Genomic DNA, 20,322 nt, shown 5'->3' on the forward strand with positions numbered 1-20,322 from the left:
CGTAATTCCACCTAGGGGGGGGGGGTCATTGAAAGAACCACTGAAGATTTTCCAAAGAATACTTCATGAAAAACTGGGACTTTTGGCAAAAAAATGCACTTTCTGTAATATTAGACTAGTCCAGGAAGGATTCTCGTTATTCCATTCCCAAAAGATGAAAGTTGTGTAGCCTACATATATGCTCAAGATATATTGTTGTTAGAAATAACTACCAATAAAAATGGCAAATAAATTTTTGCATATGGTAAAAAAAAGAAAAGAAAAATAATACCTCATGAGCTGCTTCAGGTTTCTCAAATACAGCTTTTTGCCTATTGCTTGCAGTAACAATCATTTCACTTTTAAGCATAGAATTGGCAACTGTACAGAGCCTGCGTTTTTGTCTAGAATCATAAGAAGACAAAAACTTATTGGGTGCAATTCCAGACTGACTGAGATCAACTACAGATGGTCGAACTTGCCACTGTGAATACATTGACAAAAGCGGATCTGTTTCTTGAATCACATACATTGGTTGAGGTTTAGAGAGGCAGCAAAAATAGACTTTAGTTGAACACTTAAGACCTAGCGTTGTATATGAATAGCCATTTAGAAAAGTCTGGTTATAAGCTTTGCTAGGCCTTGGAGTATCAGGAGATATTAGAATATGTCCTCCTTCTTGGAACCTAGGCACTCCTTCTGGGTCCATACCAGACATACACATTTTTTTCCTTTGAAAACTCCCTGTTTTTAAAGACAAGCTTGTAGGTCTTGAGAATTTTTTTATTCCTTCACTAACAGATGCATCACTGTCTTTCTTTTCTGTCACAAAGGCACGGGATTTGGTAGGTGAAATCAAATATGGCACTGAGTCAATGGTATAATTATGAAATTTAAGCTCTCTTGCAACACGTGGTGAGTCGTCTCTCCGACTTTTTTTCTCTTCCTTGCAGGAGGGCACTTGAGTGAACTGGTTGCTTGACAAAAGTGAAAGACCTCTTGACATTACTTCATTTTTTCTGGCACTAAGATCTACCACTGATTCCAAATGCTTAGGCACTTCACAAAATGTTGTACTTGCACTTAATGTCTGAGGACTTTTAAACGAGAGAGAAGTAGAAAAAGCCGAAGGATTGTCTCTAGGGTCCCCTGAAAGTTTTTCCTGGCTAAAATTCAAAGGTACCAGAGGAGTTTGAAGTTTAAAACCAGAGGAAGTATTTTTCATCAAGTTATTAATGCTGAAATCAGAAACTAGACGTTTGACGACCTGCGTTTCAGAACTATTTTGTACTAATTGTTTACTTTCAAAATTATCATTAGTCAATATCCCATCAACTCTTTGTACTTTCGGCCGAATTAAAACTTGATGCTGTAAGAGACCCTCTGATACACATCTTTTTCTATGGCTTTCAGAAGCAGCCTCAGAAGCATGAGAAGGATCTTCTCTTTGAACCGAAGTGTCAATAATATCTCGAATGCCAAATCGAATCCCATAATCCTGAGTTTTCAAGCATATTGAATCCACAGTGTCACACTGCTGAATTGAAGAACCCATGCTTCTAGTTTCTGGGTCATAGATAGAACATACAGGTGAAATGCTTTCTTGACTCAGGCATTCTCTTTGATGATTAAAAGTTTCAAAACTAAACGAATTTGATGATCTCTTTCTTGGTGGTTTCACATGATCAGTTTGTGAGCTGTCATATTGTTCAGAATGTTCTTTGTCTGGTAAAGAGACAATTTTCTTGAATTTCTTGTGAACATAACTACTATCAGCTATTTCGTTGTTATTTTCAGACATTTTGGTTGTTACAGGTGCTGCCATGGCTTTTTAAGAAGTACATCTAATCTGAAAACAAGTAAAAATAATTAATAACATAAACAATCAGCTTGGTAATCCTTCTTAACTGTAAATTATTTATCAATTTGATAAGTAGAAATATACAGGCAATCAATATATCATTTTTTCACAGTACTGTTTTACATCAAGCACAAGTCTAGTCCTTTGGAAAGTATAAGGAGATTCCCCGAAAGTAGGTGATTCAGAACAAGAACGTAGATAACTTCGAAGACCACACTGCCTTTCCATGACGAAAGTAAAACAGTTCAAAATAGGGATGATATCTTTTTATTGACAGTGAAAAGATATAAAATTATTTAACTGGACATTTCGAACACATATACAGTGTTCATCATCAGCAGTAAAACATAAAACAGTTTTACTGCTGATGATGAACACTGTATATGTGTTCGAAATATCCAGTTAAATAATTTTATATCTATTCACTGTCAATAAAAAGGCATCATCCCTATTTTGAACTGTTTTACTTTCAGAACAAGAAAAATTAATATTTCATGAAGTATTAATTCTGCAATGAGGAGGGGTATTTGAATCCAACCCAGAGTGAAAAAGGGGCTTATGCAGCCATTTTTGGGAAATGGGAGGGGATGCCACCAGAAATGTGTAAGTGGTCAACTATCAAAAAGAATACAAGCGGATTCTGTCAAAAATGGATATCAGGAAGGAGATGGCCAAAATGTATCCAGTGTAAGTATCTGACATGAAGTATTCACCACATATTTTTACCGCTAGGCTTAAGGTAAAATACCAAAGAAATGCACAGTCTCGGCTTTAGATAGGTATCATTTTTAGGAGGGGGGATATCAAATAATCCTTATCAGAGCACTATGTTTCCAGAAGGGAAATCCCACGGATGAGCCTAAGGTTGCAGTCTCTTTTTTAGAATTCCCAAGAACTTATATTTGTAATTAACTTTTATAGTTACATAAGTAAAAAGTTGTAATTCGAGCCTATACTTCAATGTTTTTTTTGTTTTTTTTTTTCATTAGACAGTTTTTTTTTTTAAAGTAAATTTTGTAGTTTCTGCTTACTAAGAGGGCTAGGAGAGGGAACATACAAGAGGGCGGATTATAAACCAACAGTTCACAATTTTTGACCATGGTGACTTTAATGCAACTCTTGTTATGCTTCCCAGCCTGCCTGCTCTAGTAAAAAAAGCACGTAGATATGATCATGAGCACTTGAATTAGCCACTAAGCCTTGCTCTACAATCTTGGGATGACCTGCTAGTCTTGGTGAAACTACAAATCATTGACAGAGCCACAAGGAACAGCCCGTTTGAGCACACAATCCAAGTAAATACTCTATAAAAACAAAGAAAAGAAAAAAAAAACACAACCAAAAATACAACCCTTAGGAGGTTTCTCAGTCCACTCCAGCTATACTATGGATAAAAACGAGAATTAATTTCCAGACACGCCATTGAATTTCGACTTTTCAATTTTTTTATTTTTTATTTTCTTTTAAGTCTAGATTCAAAATCTATATGTCTAAAACTAGAAATAATAATTTTATGAAGTATTCTAAAAATTATTCATTTTAGAAGGGGGAGGGGTTGCTCCTACCCCTAGTATTGTAACTTATACTTGGAATGCAATTAACTCACATTTAGAATTGCAGTTGTTGAATACAGAAAAAAACTATAAATAATTGACAGAGCCACAAGGAACATCTCATTTCATTACACAATGCAGGCGAATATACTATAAAATGAAAACCCGAAAATAAGAGCCCTTAAGAGGTGTCACAGTCTTTTGTAGCTATACCAGAGATGAAAACAAACTCTTATTTCCTGACACAGCTAACTTTTGAGACTGTTTTTTTTTTTTTATTAGCTTTGTATGCTAAATTCAAAGGAACAAATTATTCATAATCAACTTTTGAATTAGAAACATGTCCATTACCAACTTGACTGGGGTTGCAGCAATAGCTGCAGCCTAGTAAAACAGCCTATAACAATCCAAAACTTGAAAACCTGTTTTGAGGAAAGAGACCATCAAATAAGAAATGTTCTTCATTTAAAAGTGATTCAGAAATGATGACTATTAAATAGATTTGTCGTAACAGCAAACGTTTGTTGCATAAATACATTTTTGGGAATTGTGAGTGAGGAAGACTTGAAGCCCCTCATAAATGCCAAGGGATCGAAATAAAAAGTGGACTTATTGATTACTATGGTCGAAAACCCTCAACTAGAGGTTTTGAGCCCCTCCATCTTAAAAAATCAAGTTTTGCACCAGTCACGGCAGATCCCTAACTACACCTCATTATGTAGATTTGACTCTGTAAATGTGATCATGTTGCATTTTTAACAGATTTCTTTGTGGTTATGCTGATAGTCTTGTAGAGATTTTTCTGCACCTTTGATTCATCTTAGCATACACTGAGTTTGGATTGATAATCATTCATTTAAATGATTTTGCAGGTATTTTTTGGCCTCAAGAAATATGCATGGTCTGCTCGAGACAACAACCTCAAAATTTGTTTAATGCAATAAAGTAGAAAACTGTCTCTAATATGGACCCTTTCAAGCACAGAACTATAAAATAAGACTTCAAATCAGTATTATAAAAGAATACTTTTGATCTATTCATTCCAGAATTCATTAAAGGTTCCAAAGGAGTTTTGCTTTTGAAAAAATAGATTTAAGCCGTTAACTGATTTGAAATCTATGTTCTTTCAAATGGGCCTTTTCTTTTTCTTCAATAATGCACTGATCTTCTGCATCCCTTAGAACTAGTCTATCTCTTGTCTGATCATTCTATGCATCATCTGTGTAATCCTTGTAATATTCAAATTCCTATTACTCCATCCGTTAGATTGGACTTTAATCCCCTATATACCTCTCATGCTTCCTGATATACTCTATATGAGTCAGCTGAAAGGTATCACTTGTTTGATATCTTTGGACAAATCTTTAAACAACTTTGATGTCTGAATATTCTTTTTTGAATGGCCCAGGGCAGTGGCTCTCTGAGTCAAGTTGAAAATTGATGTTTTTGTTATCTATTGCACATGAAATTTTACTCTGACTTGGTGTTCGACAGGTAATCAGTGATGGCTGGCTTTTCACCATTTTCTTTCTTAGCGCCTTTTCTCCTTTTGTCTGACCCTGCATTCCCAGACACAGATTCTGGTAGGGCCATAACATTATGTGTTTGTTTCTATTGTTGATATACATGTTGAATAAATCTAGCTATCTTTTAAAGGGACATTCAACCTTGGAGGACTTAAGCTCCATCCAAGCATGCATACAATATTTTTCATTATGAAAGAGGGGAAAAACAGCATAAATATGTAGAAAACTTGAGAATCGAAATCCTCTAAAATCAACAAATATGTGCAAACATTAGAGGAAAACATTTTGAGAATTTTTGAAGACATGATCCAAAAGCCTATCCTGTGTATAAGTGGTGTCTGATTAAATTATAGCAAAAGAATAAAAAGATTAAGAATAAAAGTAAAGGAATAAAAAGAATAAGAATAAAATTGAGAATATTTGGCTGACAGAACAATTAAAATACACTGGCTATTTTTGATAGCAACAAAAACCAGAAGAAAATGAACATTATTAGTGCAATTGCTGAGTTGTTGAAGAGCAACATTAAATGTATCTCTCAAGAACATTAGGTTGACAGAACAATTACAGTACATTGGCTATTGTCATGAAATAACACTAACAAACAAAATCATTTTTACTGACATATGCAAAAAGGAATTAGCCTTTTTTAATTTAAGTTTCACAGTCACAAAAGAATTTTTAAAGTGTGGCTTTCTTATCAGTGAAGACTAATTCTTAAGTTCAGTGAGACACTAGTGGGACTTTGTCAAAAGTAAAATGATCTCAGGTCTGAGAAACTTCACAGCCAGTTTTAGCAGCGAATTTAGATCTTCATGCAGCAGATGTTGTATACCACAAAACATGTTACTGCAACTTTGCCTATGACATGAACCTCCCTTTGGAACATGAAGGAAATCTGACTGACAGACTCGAAAAAAAAGAGGTAGGAAAGTAAACATGAATCGAAAGCAAGCATTTGAAGAGGTGATGTAATTCTCTGAAGCAAATGATGGCCAACAGTTAACAGTTTTGTGATTTGGCCAACATGATAAGTGAGTTTCTTGGTGATGATGATGAGAGTTTGGTGAGTGATTAAGTGACAACACGATGTAACAACATGATGAGTGAGTTTCTTAGTGATTTCAGAAGAGCCTGTGTACAGCGAATTTTACTTGAAGGTCGTCAAGAAGAGGTTTGGCGATGAAGTAGTGATTACAGAGATTAATGGTGACGCCAGTGTTGTCACATTAAGACCCACAGATTATACTATAGTGCAAAACTTGTGATAGCAACCATATGACAGCAACAAAAACCAGAACAAATGAACATAATTAGTGTGGCTGCTGAGTTGTTGAAGAGCAACATAAAATGTATCACTCAAGAATATTAGGTTAACAGAACAACTACAGTACATTTGCTATTGTCATAAAATGACACTAACAAACAAAATTATTTTTACTGACATATGCAAAAAGGTTTTGACCTTTTTAGTTTCGGTTTTACAGTCATACAAGATTTTTTTAAGTGTAGCATTCTTATCAGTGAAGACTAATTCTTAAGTTGTATTTCTTTAAAAAAAAAAAAAAAAGTCATATCTTACTTATTTATAGATTAATTCCAACGAAAATCACATTTAATCTAGTCTAATATTTTCCTTGTTAGCAGTCAATGAGGAACATACAAAATAGAGCAAGAATGTTCAGATAATTTGCATGAACATCCCAATCTATCTTGCTCTAGTAAATTATATTTTTGTGTAGTTCACCAAATTTCTGAAGTTCTGTCCCACTCCTAAACGCATGCCCCTCTGAAAAATCCTGCATATATACCTGGTTGTAGTTACGAACTTTTTTACATCCATATAAGAAAAAATGATTTCGACATAAAAAGATAATACCACAAGACAGAATAAAAATATTATTACAACTTCATTGATGAATAGACAAAAGGAAGCTTTTCTTAAAAAAGCAAAGGACAAAACACCTACAAAAAGTATAGTTTATGTTAAACACTAAATGTCAATGTGGCAAGTAAAATTTTGTAAGAAACACTACTAAAAAAGTAATCTCTTACTTGCAGCAGTTGGCTTGATTTTTTGCTGCATGATTTGATAATTTATTTGACAAATCTTTGGTTCATTTATATATGTATTTAGGTTCTACAGTTTCAAGATCTATCTCATGTAATTAACCAAAAGTGGTCCTCCAGTACTTAAAGCTACTGCATCTCTTATTCTATACTTAATCTGGTTAGTTTAGAAATTGGCCCTTATTGTCCTGATATTCTTTAGCACTCTCTTGGTTAAGTTGGTAATTAGTATGAGCCTTTATGTTAGTATTATACTTATGGTGACTGCATGATATTTAGAGCAAAACACACTGACAAATAATGCAATGGTCAAACAAAATAGCCAACACTCTTTAAAAAGTTGATATAGAAACTGTTTTGACTCCCAGGGTTCCATTATTGAAACAAGAACAGAAAGTACTACTCTTATCCCTGAAAAAATACTGAAATAGATTTTTAATTGATTCATGGTTTACTGACTGAACTATTTTTGAATGTTTCTTTTAAAAAAAGTTTTATCAAACCAACATTTCAAGTCACTTTGTCTTAAATATTTGAAGAACTTCTCAACTACAGAATTAACAATCACTTTTATGAAATAAATCAACAGTCAGTAAACCCCTTCCTCACTGCACCCGTATTTACGTTTCTTAATGTTAACTAGAAGTCCTATGAAATAATAGCAGTCCTCTGTAACTTACTGGTACAAAGCCTTGAAGCCAGGAAAAGACCATGAGTTTTCTTAAGCAGTTAAGAAGAATGTAGAGGGTACTGTGACAATATGTTGTTGTTACCAAAGTGAATGGCTCAAAAGTATTCATAGTTGGTCTTTAATCCTTTAAAAAAAAATATTCTGTATATACTGCTTCTTATTTGCCAAATCCGAGACAAGTAAAGACTCACATCAATTTATTAAGCACTGCTTATTAATGGCATTAACCTTGCTACTATTCTGTTACTAAATTTCGGCATTTGTCAAAGTAAATGGTTTAATTTTTGATCAGCATGTTTCCCTTTTGAGGAGGAGTTCAATATGGAAGAGCTTTTGTTGCATAGTCTGTCCAAATTATCAATTTTTGGAATGCTGTTTAATATTCCTCAAACTCAGTTTTATGGCACAGCTATTTCATTACATATAGATTATGCTGATGACCTTCTACTTATCAACAGGATTTTCTCTAGATTGATAAATTACATTAGTGAAGCCTTGCATGTATTGGCTTTGATACTGATATTCATAAATGTCAGTTCATGTGTTTTGAGTCATCTCCTCCCATTTTATAGTCACCCCTTCTTTGTAAATTTTTTTCAGTTCCTTCTATCCAGTCATTCTGATAGTCGGGTGTTAGGCTTCCCTAAAATCGATTTGTATTCCCAATGCCACTCCAAATTTTATCTTTCTGGGTTGTATACATTTTTAAAAAGAAAAATGTTTAGTTTGTATCGATTGAATACTTTTTGTTTTGCAAATTTTTGCATTTTGGCTTTTGGTATAGTAATAGGAAGTTTACAAAAAAAATAGGAATAAAAATGATCCTTTTGGAGAGATTAGTGAGTCACAAAGAAGCTAGGCCTCATTAAAGGCAGGGCACTAGGATACAATTGCAACAACAACAATTTTTATACTTCAAAAAAGCATTGAATGGAGAATCTAAGGGTATATTTCTTTTCTGTTTAATTTCTATCCTATAATTTTAACCAAAAAAGCATATGGCTAATTTTTGGGGAGATTTTTGAGAACCTAATTCTCTTGGGAAAATCATAGGAATTTCGGGGATACTGGAATAAACACTTTCATTCTTCCAACTCAACTACTTTTCTATATAGTCAAAACCCTCTTATTTTATATCCAAAATTTTACATGCTACAGCAGTCCCCCCCCCCCTCATTCTAAAATTCTTTCAGTGAGTTTTTTTTTTAGAAAAGCAGTGCAGGTAACAGTGCAGACTATCTCTATCCTGAACAAAATGCTTCAATAAGAAAATATTTGCTTCATTTCAATCAGAGTATTTGTACTTATAAGGTTTCTAGATTTGCTTCTAGTTCAACTGAATCCCAACTTCTTTCCCCTAATGCCTGGAAATAAGTTAGCCTAGGTACCTACATAATTTTTTTAATTGGCAATTATCAACCAACTATTTAGTTGGGGCTCATATGGCACTTGTAACAAGGTCAAAAGAGCCAAGAGCTTATATGGCATGAGCTCTAGCTAAATTCTAAGAATCAACAGATTGATTTAAAAGGAAAATCAGAGGGCTGACGTCTTTCGGGATTTAAAATAAGAGCTCTGAGACACAAGGTCCTCCTAAATCTCAAAATTTATTAAGATCCGATCACCCCCTCGTAAGTCAAAAATACCTCATTTTTTCAAATTTTTCCTCTCCTTTCAGCCCCCCAGATGGTCGAATCGGGGGAGAACAACTTTATCAAGTCAATTTGTGCAGGTTGCTGACACGCCTACCAATTTTCATTGTCCTAGCACGTCTAGAAGCACCAAACTCGCCAAAACACTAGAACCACACCCGATAACTCCCCAAAATAGAGCAGACCTAGTCTGGTTACATCAATCCCGTATCTACAACATTTTTTTTTATTTTACCCACCAAGTTTCATCCCGATCACTGGACCACCACTCCAGTTACATCAATAATGTATCTACAACATGTGCATATTCTTTCCCCCAAGTTTCATCCTGACCTCTCCACTCTAAGCATTTTCCAAGATTTCCGTTTTCCCCTCCAAATCCCCTCAATGTCACCAAATCTGGTTGGGATTTAAAATAAGAGCTCTGAGAAATGAGTTCCTTCTAAATATCAAATTTCATTAAGATCCAGTAACCCATTCCTAAGTTAAAAATACCTCAATTTTTCTAATTTTTCCGAATTAACACCCCCCAACTCCCCCAAAGACAGCAGATTCAGCCCAGTTATGTCAATCATGTATCTAGGACTTGTGCTTATTCTTACCACCAAGTTTCATCCCATTCTCTCCACTCTTAAGTGTTTTCCAAGATTTCCTGTTTCCCCTTCCAACTCCCTCAAATATCACCTGATACGGTCGGGATTTAAAATAAGAGCTCTGAGACACGAGGTCCTTCTAAATATCAAATTTTAATAGGATCCAATCACCTATTGCTGTGAAGATTCATCATCAGCAAGGAAGCTGCAGTTTAGTTGATACTCTCAGCACTACAGGCTTCTGTTCATCTTACTATGAGACTAGTTTATTTGAGCAAAATGCTTCAGTGTCTGCAAACACCAAAATACGGGAGTTGCAAGGCAAGTTCTGTATTTGTTATGTGTATGCTAATATATCTTAATGGGTGGCTGCATTCTTGACCTGTCAAAAGCATTAAGTGATTACAAAAGAATTGAGATAAGTTGGATAAATATATTATTTAAAATAGCATAAAATACGATTAATGGTAGATAGAAACAGAATAATCAGATTAATAGAATCATGCTGAATATTAGAAGTAAAAGTTTAACTGTCTAGTCATATTTTAACTTCTTACAATTAATTAATTAACCTCAAAAGCACTTACGGAGCTCAATAAGCAATAATTTCTCTTTTAACAGATAGAGAGTTCAAGGAGTATTTACCTATTGTATGAGTTAATAATAGCTTTTGTTAGTATTAAAGTCTTTATAGTTTAGCAGGATTTTTTTAAGGGAAATTCATTTTGATGTTCAAACTGCCTACAGAGCATAATAATTATGCTTATGCAATAGCTCATTGCAATAAACTCTGTTGAATATGGGGTAAAGTCTTTATTTCTAGTTCCATATATAATTTGGGGCTAAATCAGGGACAATTAGGGGGGGGGGGTACATTGTCACAGTTGCAACTACTAAATTTGGGAAGAGTTTTAATTAGAGAATTAAGTGGTAAAGTATAACAGTGTCAATTTAGGGGAACTGTGCACACAGCATTTTAACTGCACTAGATCTATAAAAACACTTTTTGGGGGGACATTTGGTACTTGTATGATATACCCACTACCTAATACTCTTCTAATACGTTTCTCTGACACCCAATCATAATGAAATATACCAAAGTAAGATAAAAATATAAACTTTAGAAACAAATTTGAGCTATATATTTCCACATTGGAGGGGGGGGGGGTAAAGTATAGTGGGTCTGCATGCCTAATGTGTTAAGTACAATTATTCGGCAAATTATGTAGTAAGAATTGCTTTCTAACTTCACACTGTCCAAATACTTTACAACCACCCCCCACATCCCTAATGTGCAAATTTACAGCCCAAATTATATATTCTCTATCTATTCTGCCACTTCTCTTTGTCTTGCCTCATGCTAAGCTGGGAAAAATTAACAAAAAAAGTTTTATAATGCATCAATGAATGAACAACTTGAGCTCTAATATGTTTATCATACAAGTACCAGACGTTTTTTATTGAAAAATGTCCCTTCTCCAGCATTTTCATTGAAAAGTTGCAAAAAATGGCATGTTTATCACCCCATTGATATTTCAAAATACATCCCCTCCCTAAATTTGTGTGGGTAACATTCTAGTTTAGGAGCTTTTTCTCTTGAAAAGTAGTTGAGTTGTAACTAAAACTTTATAAATGTATCTAGAGCCTAATGACATCCTGAGAAGATATATAGAAGCACCTATCTCACCTCTTTCCTCCTCCAGAGAGCATGACTTCTCATAATCTTGGTAAAGGTCTAAATTAGGTGAAACCTGTTGAAAAGGAAACTTGTTGAGAAAACAATTCTTGCTTCATGATATGCAGAATAATTGTAGCTAACACATTTTGACTGCAGTCCTACTATACTTTACCCCCCCCCCCATACTGTGCAAATATATAGCCTAATTTATATATTTCCAATGCATTCTGCCACCCATGACACCTGTTTTTCTGGTTCTTGTTTTGTCACATTTGATTCAATTTATGGGTACATGGGTTGACACAAGAGAGATCCATTGAGAGAATACATAGAAATATCTAATTTTAGCGATATATTTGCAAATTAGGGGGTGGGGCAGTAAAGTGTCACAGAGCTGCATGCAAAATGTGTTAGCTATAATTATTCAGCATATTATGAAGTAAAAGATGTTGTTTTAAAATATTTATTTCTCAACAGCCCAGACCCATCCCAAATTTTTTAAAACTAAAACCCAAGTAAAGAGTATTGAGAACTAAAAACAAAATTTAAAAGATTTTCATCAGAATTAAGACAGGATAGACCTGTCACATATGCAATCTTATCAGCCACTGAAGTAAGAAAAAGGTTGAAATAGTAGCTTACTAATACCTTTCTAGTGTATACTTTTTGGTAAATATTTATATTAGCAGAGTAGCCAATTCAGATAGGCAAGCTATCTGAATCAGAATTTAATCCTGAATCAAAATATGAAATTTGTTTCTGTTGGAACTTGAACCTAAGCTAACTTGATCTTTTCTTTCTAACCTTACCCAAATAGAGTAAAAGACCTCTTTTTGGAAAGTACCACTTTTCTTCAGCATTCCAGCAAAATAGAGATGGGATTTCAGACTGCCCCTATTTTACTACAGCATGACATGATGCCAGTGTAGTAACAAGATATTCCCCCTTTTATCCACCTTCTTGGTGAAAGTCATCATTCAATGAAAGAAAATTTGCATGAAAATGGCCTATTCAAGCTAATTGGAAATTACAAAAAAATATATGGCTAAAACCTGTCATTACAGAAACAAAGTTAAGCTTGAATCCATTTTTGTTTTGATGTATAAATTCGACAGTGTTTTCAAAGAAATTAAAAGTTGTAGCCAAAAATTAATTTTCTTGTAATGAGCTAAGTACAGAATTATGGTACCTTTGCACCAAAAACCAGCATAATAACACAGAATAGCATGCACAAAGAAAGTCAAAAGAATAACACACACAAATTTTACTAGTCTCCCCAAAACCCAAAATGATTTTTTCCCTGGGTATTGGTTTGTAAGGGAGGTGTTTAAGGCACTTTTTGTAGCCTATGCTATATTTTAATCCAGATGCCACAAAAAAGAACAAAAAAAACAGAATACTAGATAAAAAAAGAAAATGTAGCAAAATTGTCTCATACAATTGAATAGTCAAAAAAAAAAAAAATGATTTCAATTTTCCAGCTCTGTGATGCACCACTGGTTGCCTTAAAGATATATTCTGCATAAGAGGGGGTGGACTGTCCCATCCTCAATCCCTTAATGTCTATGCTATATTATAGAACTATATACAACTTTCACTTTGCAATTTAATGGCCCTTGTGTTTCAGTTGTTCCTTAAAGATTTGGGGCCAAATTAAGACTTATGTGTAAAAATCAAGGGCTGTAGATATTAAGGAAAGGGTGGTTTCACCTATAAAGAATGATTTTTTTGATTTAAGTTTTAATGCTGGTCCTTGCATTCAGTTGTAAGAAATATTTGTTTTATATTCAATTTCTAATTGTTTTTCAAAGATTGCCAAGACTTATTTTTAATGAATTTTCATGCTTTCCTAAATCATACCAGAAAAAAAAGTCCAAGGGTAAGTTTAGCCCAATCCCCCCCCTCCTCTGTGATGGAATGGAAAATTGCTCGAATGAGAATCTCTACCTTGAAAATTCTTGCCCTTACAGAAAATCCCCCCCCCTAAAAAAATTTCTAAAAGAGATTTTCTTGAAGAAAAGCATGGAAAGTTAAGTTTGAATCTATAGAATTAAATATATTTTTTTTTTACTGAAAGTAATGAACAACATTATAACTTAAAATGAAAGGAAATTATTCTGCATATTGCTGTCCCCTCGTCAATGCCTCTCTCTTTATGCTAAATGTCAACTCTTTGTTGCAACTTTACTTTTTAAAACATTAAAAATTTTAGTGCAAGAAGCAAGGCATTCAAGAGGGACAGTCCCTTTCGTATATGGAACAATTTCTGGTTGTTTTAAGTTTTAATATTGCTCCTTACTTTCAGCTAAAAAAAAACTAGTTTTTGTTTTAATTTAATTTTGGAACATTTTTCAACCAAAGGAGGCACGAAATCTGGCTCACTGTACATGGAAAATTTGAAAAAATTTTTACATAAGTTTTGGCAGACTTATTCCATATACAAAGGGTTGCCCCCTCCTTAATACCTTGATCTTTATGCTAAGGCTGTTAGCACTTCTAAAAAAGTTTCCTATTCAAATTAAATGGCCCCTGTGTTTCAGTTTTAGTAAACAGTCAAACTTAGCAAGGACTAGAGCAAGGTATTGAGGAGAGGGCAACCCTTCATATATGGAATAATTTCTGTTCGTTTTTTAAAATAATGCTGCTAAATCTGGCTCACCCTCTAAGAGACATACCGCCCCCTCTTATGGAAAACTCCTCCATGGAAATCTCATCTAATATAAAGTGTGCCCCCTCCCCATCCAATTCCTTCTAGACAGTTCCATTTTTGCTGATAATTGCTTGCAGATAATTCATCCTAAATAATTCTTTTTGTGTATTCTTTAATTTGAATGAGACTTTATTCTCTAATCAGTTTCTTGATCACTCTAAAAAATCTCCTTTCCCAGAGAACAAAACACATGGATAATTCCCCCTGAAACATCTCCACATAAAAAAAAATTGGCAAAAAGAATGTATGACAATTAAAAAAAAAAATTGTATAGAAAATCTGTCAAATCCCCCAATGTAATCTTTCCCCTGGAATAATCACTCCCCAGAAATTCCCCCCCCCCCCCAAGGAAGATTCTACACATAGAAATCCAGCCCAAGCACACACACCCCCCCCCGTTCCAAAAAAATGTATGTATACTTCCCAATAACAAATACTATATATATATATAACAATAGGCAAATTTTTTAACTTACAGGCCTCTCCTCACTGACTGTCGGGGTCATTTTACACTGAGACATTTTACTACTTTGAATTTAATAAAAGGGAATAGCTGTGGGAAAAGTCAAAGTCATGGCCAATTGTAGAAAAAAGCCAAGACAGATTGTCCAATTAAGTGGGCAGCCCAGTCAAGGTTAATTTTACCCCTTTGATTGCTGTTGTTACTGTCTTCCATTTATGCTACACCTCTCCATGCATGCGTGTCCCTTGACAATGCCGAACTAGAGTCGTACCTGTTGGAGGTTCTCCCTGGGGAACACACGCAGGTTGACTACAGGTTGACTTGCTTGAAAATTTTCCTCTCGTGCGTGTCACTCCACAATGCTGAACTAGAGTCAACCCTCTCATGCTAATTCACAGTGGGCTAAACCTGTTGGAGGTTCTACCTTCCCTTTTTGGCAATTATAATTGCCAAATTGACAAATTATTGACAATAATTGACAAGACATAATTATTTGATCTTTCAACTATACTGAACAAAATGGCTATATCTCAAAATTTTAACCAGATAATTTTGAGTAAAAATGGGCATGGGAGGGGGCTTAGTTGCCCTCTAATCTTTTCTGTCACTTAAAAAGGGAACTACAACTTTAACATCCACTCAAATGAACCCTCTCCCAATATTCTACTGGGTCAATACAATATTCTACTGGGACCACTGGGTTGATACAATCACTCATGGGAAAAAACATTAACAAATGAAGATGCCTCCATGATCTTTCTTCTGGCAAAAAATACAAAATTCCACTCTTTTGCAAAGAGGATCTTGAAACCTCTATTGTAGGATTTTCTGATAGGGTGAATCTGATGGTGGGATTTTCATTAAGATTCTATGACTTTTAAGGGGGGTTTCCACCTTCTTTTGAAAATAAGGCAAATTTTCTCAAACTCAAAGCCTTTGATGGGTAGAACTAGGTTTAATGAAACTTATATATTTGACATCAACATAAAAATACAATTCTTTTGATATATCTATTGGTATCAAAATTCTGTTTTTTGGTTTTTGTTAGAATTGAGCTGGATAGCTCCTTTCTTACAGTTTGTTACCACAAACTGTTTGATAAGACTGTTTGTAGAGGCCATATTTGAATTATACACATTTGTCTCCAATAAAATAATATGTTGGATCTCCAAGTTTTTCTTGAACCTAATTGGTTATTTAGGGATTAACATAAAAAAAATACATTGATGATAGCAAGACCATATCAAGGAAGCAGGATTAGGGGATTGAACTTAGCAGGTTTAGGGGATACACTTATCTATCAACAAATGAAACGACATTTTTTTTATACAACCCTAAAATGGGCTTAAGCCTGATTTGCCTCTCACTCACATGGACTATCTGTCTTGGCTTTTTCTATAATTAGCCATGGCGTGATGCCCATAACTACTTGATTTTAATTTGATTTGTCTAGGATTTGTTCAGTTAGTCTAGGATAGACACCTCTACCTCAGCCTAAAATTTTAGCTCTTTGTACATATGTATCTAGCAAACAATTAAAAAAAGCAATTCAACAATTATGTTTGGACTCTCACAAATAGTTAAAAAAGCTAATTGGTTGTGGCAAGTGAATTCCTATCTCTTTATTACCTATCTACATCATTTTTGTGTAATTATTATCCCTCTACCCATTAGTGCTTAAATTTAAAGCAAGAGCTAAGAGCTCATATGGCCCTAGTGATGAGATTGGAAGAGCCAAGAGCTCATGTGGCATAAGCTCTAGCAAAATTCTAAGAATCAATAGACTGATTGAAAAGAAAAATCAGAGGCTTAGTGCCAGTCAGGATACACAAGGTCCTTCTAAATATCAAAATTCATTAAGATCCAAACAACCATTAGTAAGTTAAAAATATTAATTTTTCCTCTCCTTTCAGCCCCCCCCCTAATGGGTGAATTGGGGAAAATGACTGTTATCAAGTCAATTTGTGCAGGTCCCTGACACACCTACCAATTTTCATTGTCTTAGCACATCCAGAAGCACCAAACTTGCCAAAGCACTGGACCCCCCCCCCCTAACTCTCCCAAAGAGAGTGGATCCAGTCTAGTTACATCAATAATGTATCTATAGCATGTACTTATTCTTCCCACCAGGTTTCATCCTGAACTCTCCATTCTAAGCATTTTCCAAGATTCCCAGTTTCCCTCTCAAACTCTTGCTAATGTCATCAGATCTGGCCAGGATTTAAAATAAGAGCTCTGAGACATGAGTTCCTTCTGTACATCAAATTTCATTAAGATGCAGTCACCCATTCCTAAATTAAAAGTACCTCAATTTTTCTAATTTTTTTCAAATTAACACCACGACCACCCCCCAACTCCCCCAAAAAGAGCAGATTCAATCCAGTAATTTCAATCATGTATATAGGACTTGTGTTTACTCTTCCCACCAAGTGTCATCCCAATCTCTCCACTCTAACATATTCCAAGATGTCCTGTTTCCCCCTTCAACTCCCCCCAATATCACCAGATACAGTCAGGATTTAACATAAGAGCTCTGAGACATGAGATCCTTCTAAATATCAAATTTCATTAAGATCCAATCACCCATTCATAAGTGCAAAATACCTCACTTTTTTAAATTTTTCCTCTTACTCTAGCCACCCAGATGGTTGAATTAGGGAAGTGAGGGTTGTCAATTTGCGCAGGTTCCTGACATGCCTACTAATTTTCATCATCCAAGCACACCCAGAAGCACCAAACTTGCCAAAACACTGGAAGCCCCAAGTCAACCAAATACAGAGGATCAGGTCCAGTTATGTCAATCATGGATCTACAGCTTGTGCTTATTCTTCCCATTAAGTTTCAACCTTATCCCTCTACTTGAAGTATTTCCATTTCCCCTCTCCTCTCCCTAAAGTCCCTGGATCTGATTTGAAAATGAAGCATCTGAGACAAAAGATCTTTCAATATATCAAGTTTCATTAAGATCTGATCACCCATTCATAAGATAAAAATACCTCAATTTTCATGATGAAATCTCATTTCCAAGATTTCTGGTTTTCCCACTCCAACTCCCCTAACATCACAGGATCAGGTCAGGATTTAAAATAAGAGCTGTGAAGCACAAGATCCTTCTACATATCAAATTTCATTAAGATATAACCACCCATTTGTAAGCTAAAAATACCTCATTTGCTCTATTTTTTTTCAAATTAACTGTACCTCCACTTCCCCCATGTGGTCAAATTGGGGAAGAGACTATTTCTAATTTAATTTGGTCTGGTCCCTGATATGCCTGCCAACTTCCATTGCCCTAGCTTATCTGGAAGTGCCCAAACTAGCAAAACCAGGACCAACAGACAGACAGGCAGAAATTGCAATCACTATATGTCACTTGGTAAATACCAAGTTCCATAATCAAGTAGTTATGGGCAACAAGCCATGGCTAATTGCAGAAAAAGCAAAGACAGGTAGTCTGAGTGAGTGAGAGGCAAATCTGGCATAAGTCCTTTTTAGGATTGTATAAAAATGATGTCAGTTCATTTGTAGATAGATAAATCTATCCATTATCTGTCTATATGTCATTCCTAGGGCAGATTAGGGTAGATAATCATAGAAATACAGGATGAAAGATTGGATTGATTTTTGGTTGACATGACATGGACAATGTCCACTGGACTTGTATTCAAAATCTGGGACTGTATTTACTTGGACCCACAGGTAAACAAGTAAAAGGTAAGCCTAATAGGCTTGGCTGCTTTTAGTCTAAAGGTTGAATACTGTGTCATAGGATTGTCCCATGACCAACAAGTCTGGACTTGCAGGCAAATGGTGAAACCTATAGTTTTCTAAGTGTTATTTTTCCTATATAGTACATAGGCCTATTTCATATTTATTTATAGATTCTTGATTTGGTCACCACTGCTTCAATTGACAGGTAAACCAGTTTCAACAAAATTGACACAAAACACAGATATACAAGCAATATCTAACATAAGAAAAAAATTTGCTATCATCTTTGAGAGTCTGTAAAGGGCTTAAAATTGAATTTATGATAGCCTAGAAACAAATATCACACTTAGATTCAGGATTAAATTCTGAGAAAATTCTAGGGGTAAGTTTGTTACTTAGCTATCTGAATACTCTGGTAATACAAATATTGGTAAAATTCTAGTTGAGTGACTTCTTGCTATCTCAGAAAGGGGTTAGGTTAGGAAAATGAAACTTTCAGGGATGGTTCTACAGGCTAAAGTATATCCTGTGAAGGTATTTTACCCACTCCACTCCTTCTCCCTCTAGAGAGCCATGAAATTTGTCTAAATGACAGGTCTAGACTTATAACAAGATTTTACCTTAATTTTCAGTTACCAGTTGCTTTTTTTGCTGCCATTAGTTCTGAAAATGCAATTCTTGTTATTCAAGTAGAATTCTAAGCCATATCAATGTTTTTTTTTTAATTTAGGAAATGTATTTGCATATCTTTAAAACCTTATAAATTGGGAATAGAGCAAAGTTGTGAAGCTGAAAACAATTTTGTTGTACTTCATTCAAGCAGAAGATCAATTTTGAAAGATTTCATTTTTATAACACACATGTTTTTGAAGGTCATCAAAGGTCAGGGCCCTCTAGAGGGAGAAGAAGTAGAACTGGGTACTTCAAAATTCCTTCCTGGAACATATTTTAGCCTGTAGACCCATCCCTGGAAGATTCATTTTCCTAACCTAACCCCTTTCTGAGAAAGCAAGAAGTCAATCAACTAGAATTTTACCCAAATATTTACTATACTTTTGGCCCTAGATTTATTCCTAAATTTTATTCACCTTACTACCCTACTTTCTGAGATAGCAAGAAGCCCCTAAACTTGGCTTTAATTTCAACAAGAAAGATTCAGAGGAGGGGTGTTGTCAGTTCTTTACAAAACGTCCATGAAAATTCCAGAAGGTATTTTCTAATATGTAAAGGAGGGCAGACAAATAAAATGCGGCGGGCACAGGCCCCCTCAAATTGAGAACATTCAGTAGTTCCATTTGATTCTCATATTAAAACTCTTTAACATGCTAGAGCTAAATGAAACATTGACTTTAGAGTCAAATTACGCATATACGGTAACTCATCTTACAGCTACAGGAAATCATTTGATCACAGGTTCATTAGTGCTTCACACTGAAGCAGCTCATTCCTGAACCTGTTGATTTTGCCTACAAGTATTCTTCTAGTTTGTTTATTTTCAATTAAAGATGAAAGTGCTGCAAGCACATTCTATTTCTTCATTATAGCGGAATTAGCAATTGCATATTAGAGTGCGCTCGCACCAAAACTTTTGCTGTTCAGATCGATAGGAAAATCTTTTGAGAATTATTTTGCTATTTTCAGCTTAAAAGGAATAGAGCAAAGTTGTGAAGCTGAAAACAATTTTGTTGTACTTCATTCAAGCAGAAGATCAATTTTGAAAGATTTCATTTTTATAACACACATGTTTTTGAAGGTCATCAAAGGTCAGGGCCCTCTAGAGGGAGAAGGAGTAGGACTGGGTACTTCAAAATTCCTTCCTGGAACATATTTTAGCC

General features: G+C 34.8%; 1 protein-coding gene and 1 long non-coding RNA gene across 3 annotated transcripts in view; one reads left to right on the forward strand and one right to left on the reverse strand.

Annotated features, from left to right (window-relative positions):
• Positions 1-20,024, reverse strand: part of LOC136030199 (uncharacterized) — a 48,929-nt gene extending 28,905 nt beyond the window's left edge. The window contains exons 1-3 of one of the 2 annotated variants that reach the window (XM_065708969.1): positions 19,875-20,008; positions 7,670-7,804; positions 272-1,828 (exon numbers count right to left, since the gene is read on the reverse strand). In XM_065708969.1, the coding sequence (XP_065565041.1) occupies positions 272-1,804 (1,533 nt within the window). In that variant the 5' untranslated portion in view covers positions 1,805-1,828; positions 7,670-7,804; positions 19,875-20,008. Of the gene's footprint in view, positions 1-271; positions 1,829-7,669; positions 7,805-19,874 lie in introns of both variants that reach the window. The other variant, XM_065708968.1, reaches the window with a different exon arrangement.
• Positions 1-20,322, forward strand: part of LOC136030206 (uncharacterized) — a 422,925-nt gene that overhangs the window by 246,050 nt on the left and 156,553 nt on the right. The gene's annotated exons all lie outside the window — the stretch shown is intronic.

This window comes from Artemia franciscana, chromosome 8, assembly GCF_032884065.1.
Source record: "Artemia franciscana chromosome 8, ASM3288406v1, whole genome shotgun sequence".
In the NCBI taxonomy this organism is placed as follows: domain Eukaryota; kingdom Metazoa; phylum Arthropoda; class Branchiopoda; order Anostraca; family Artemiidae; genus Artemia; species Artemia franciscana.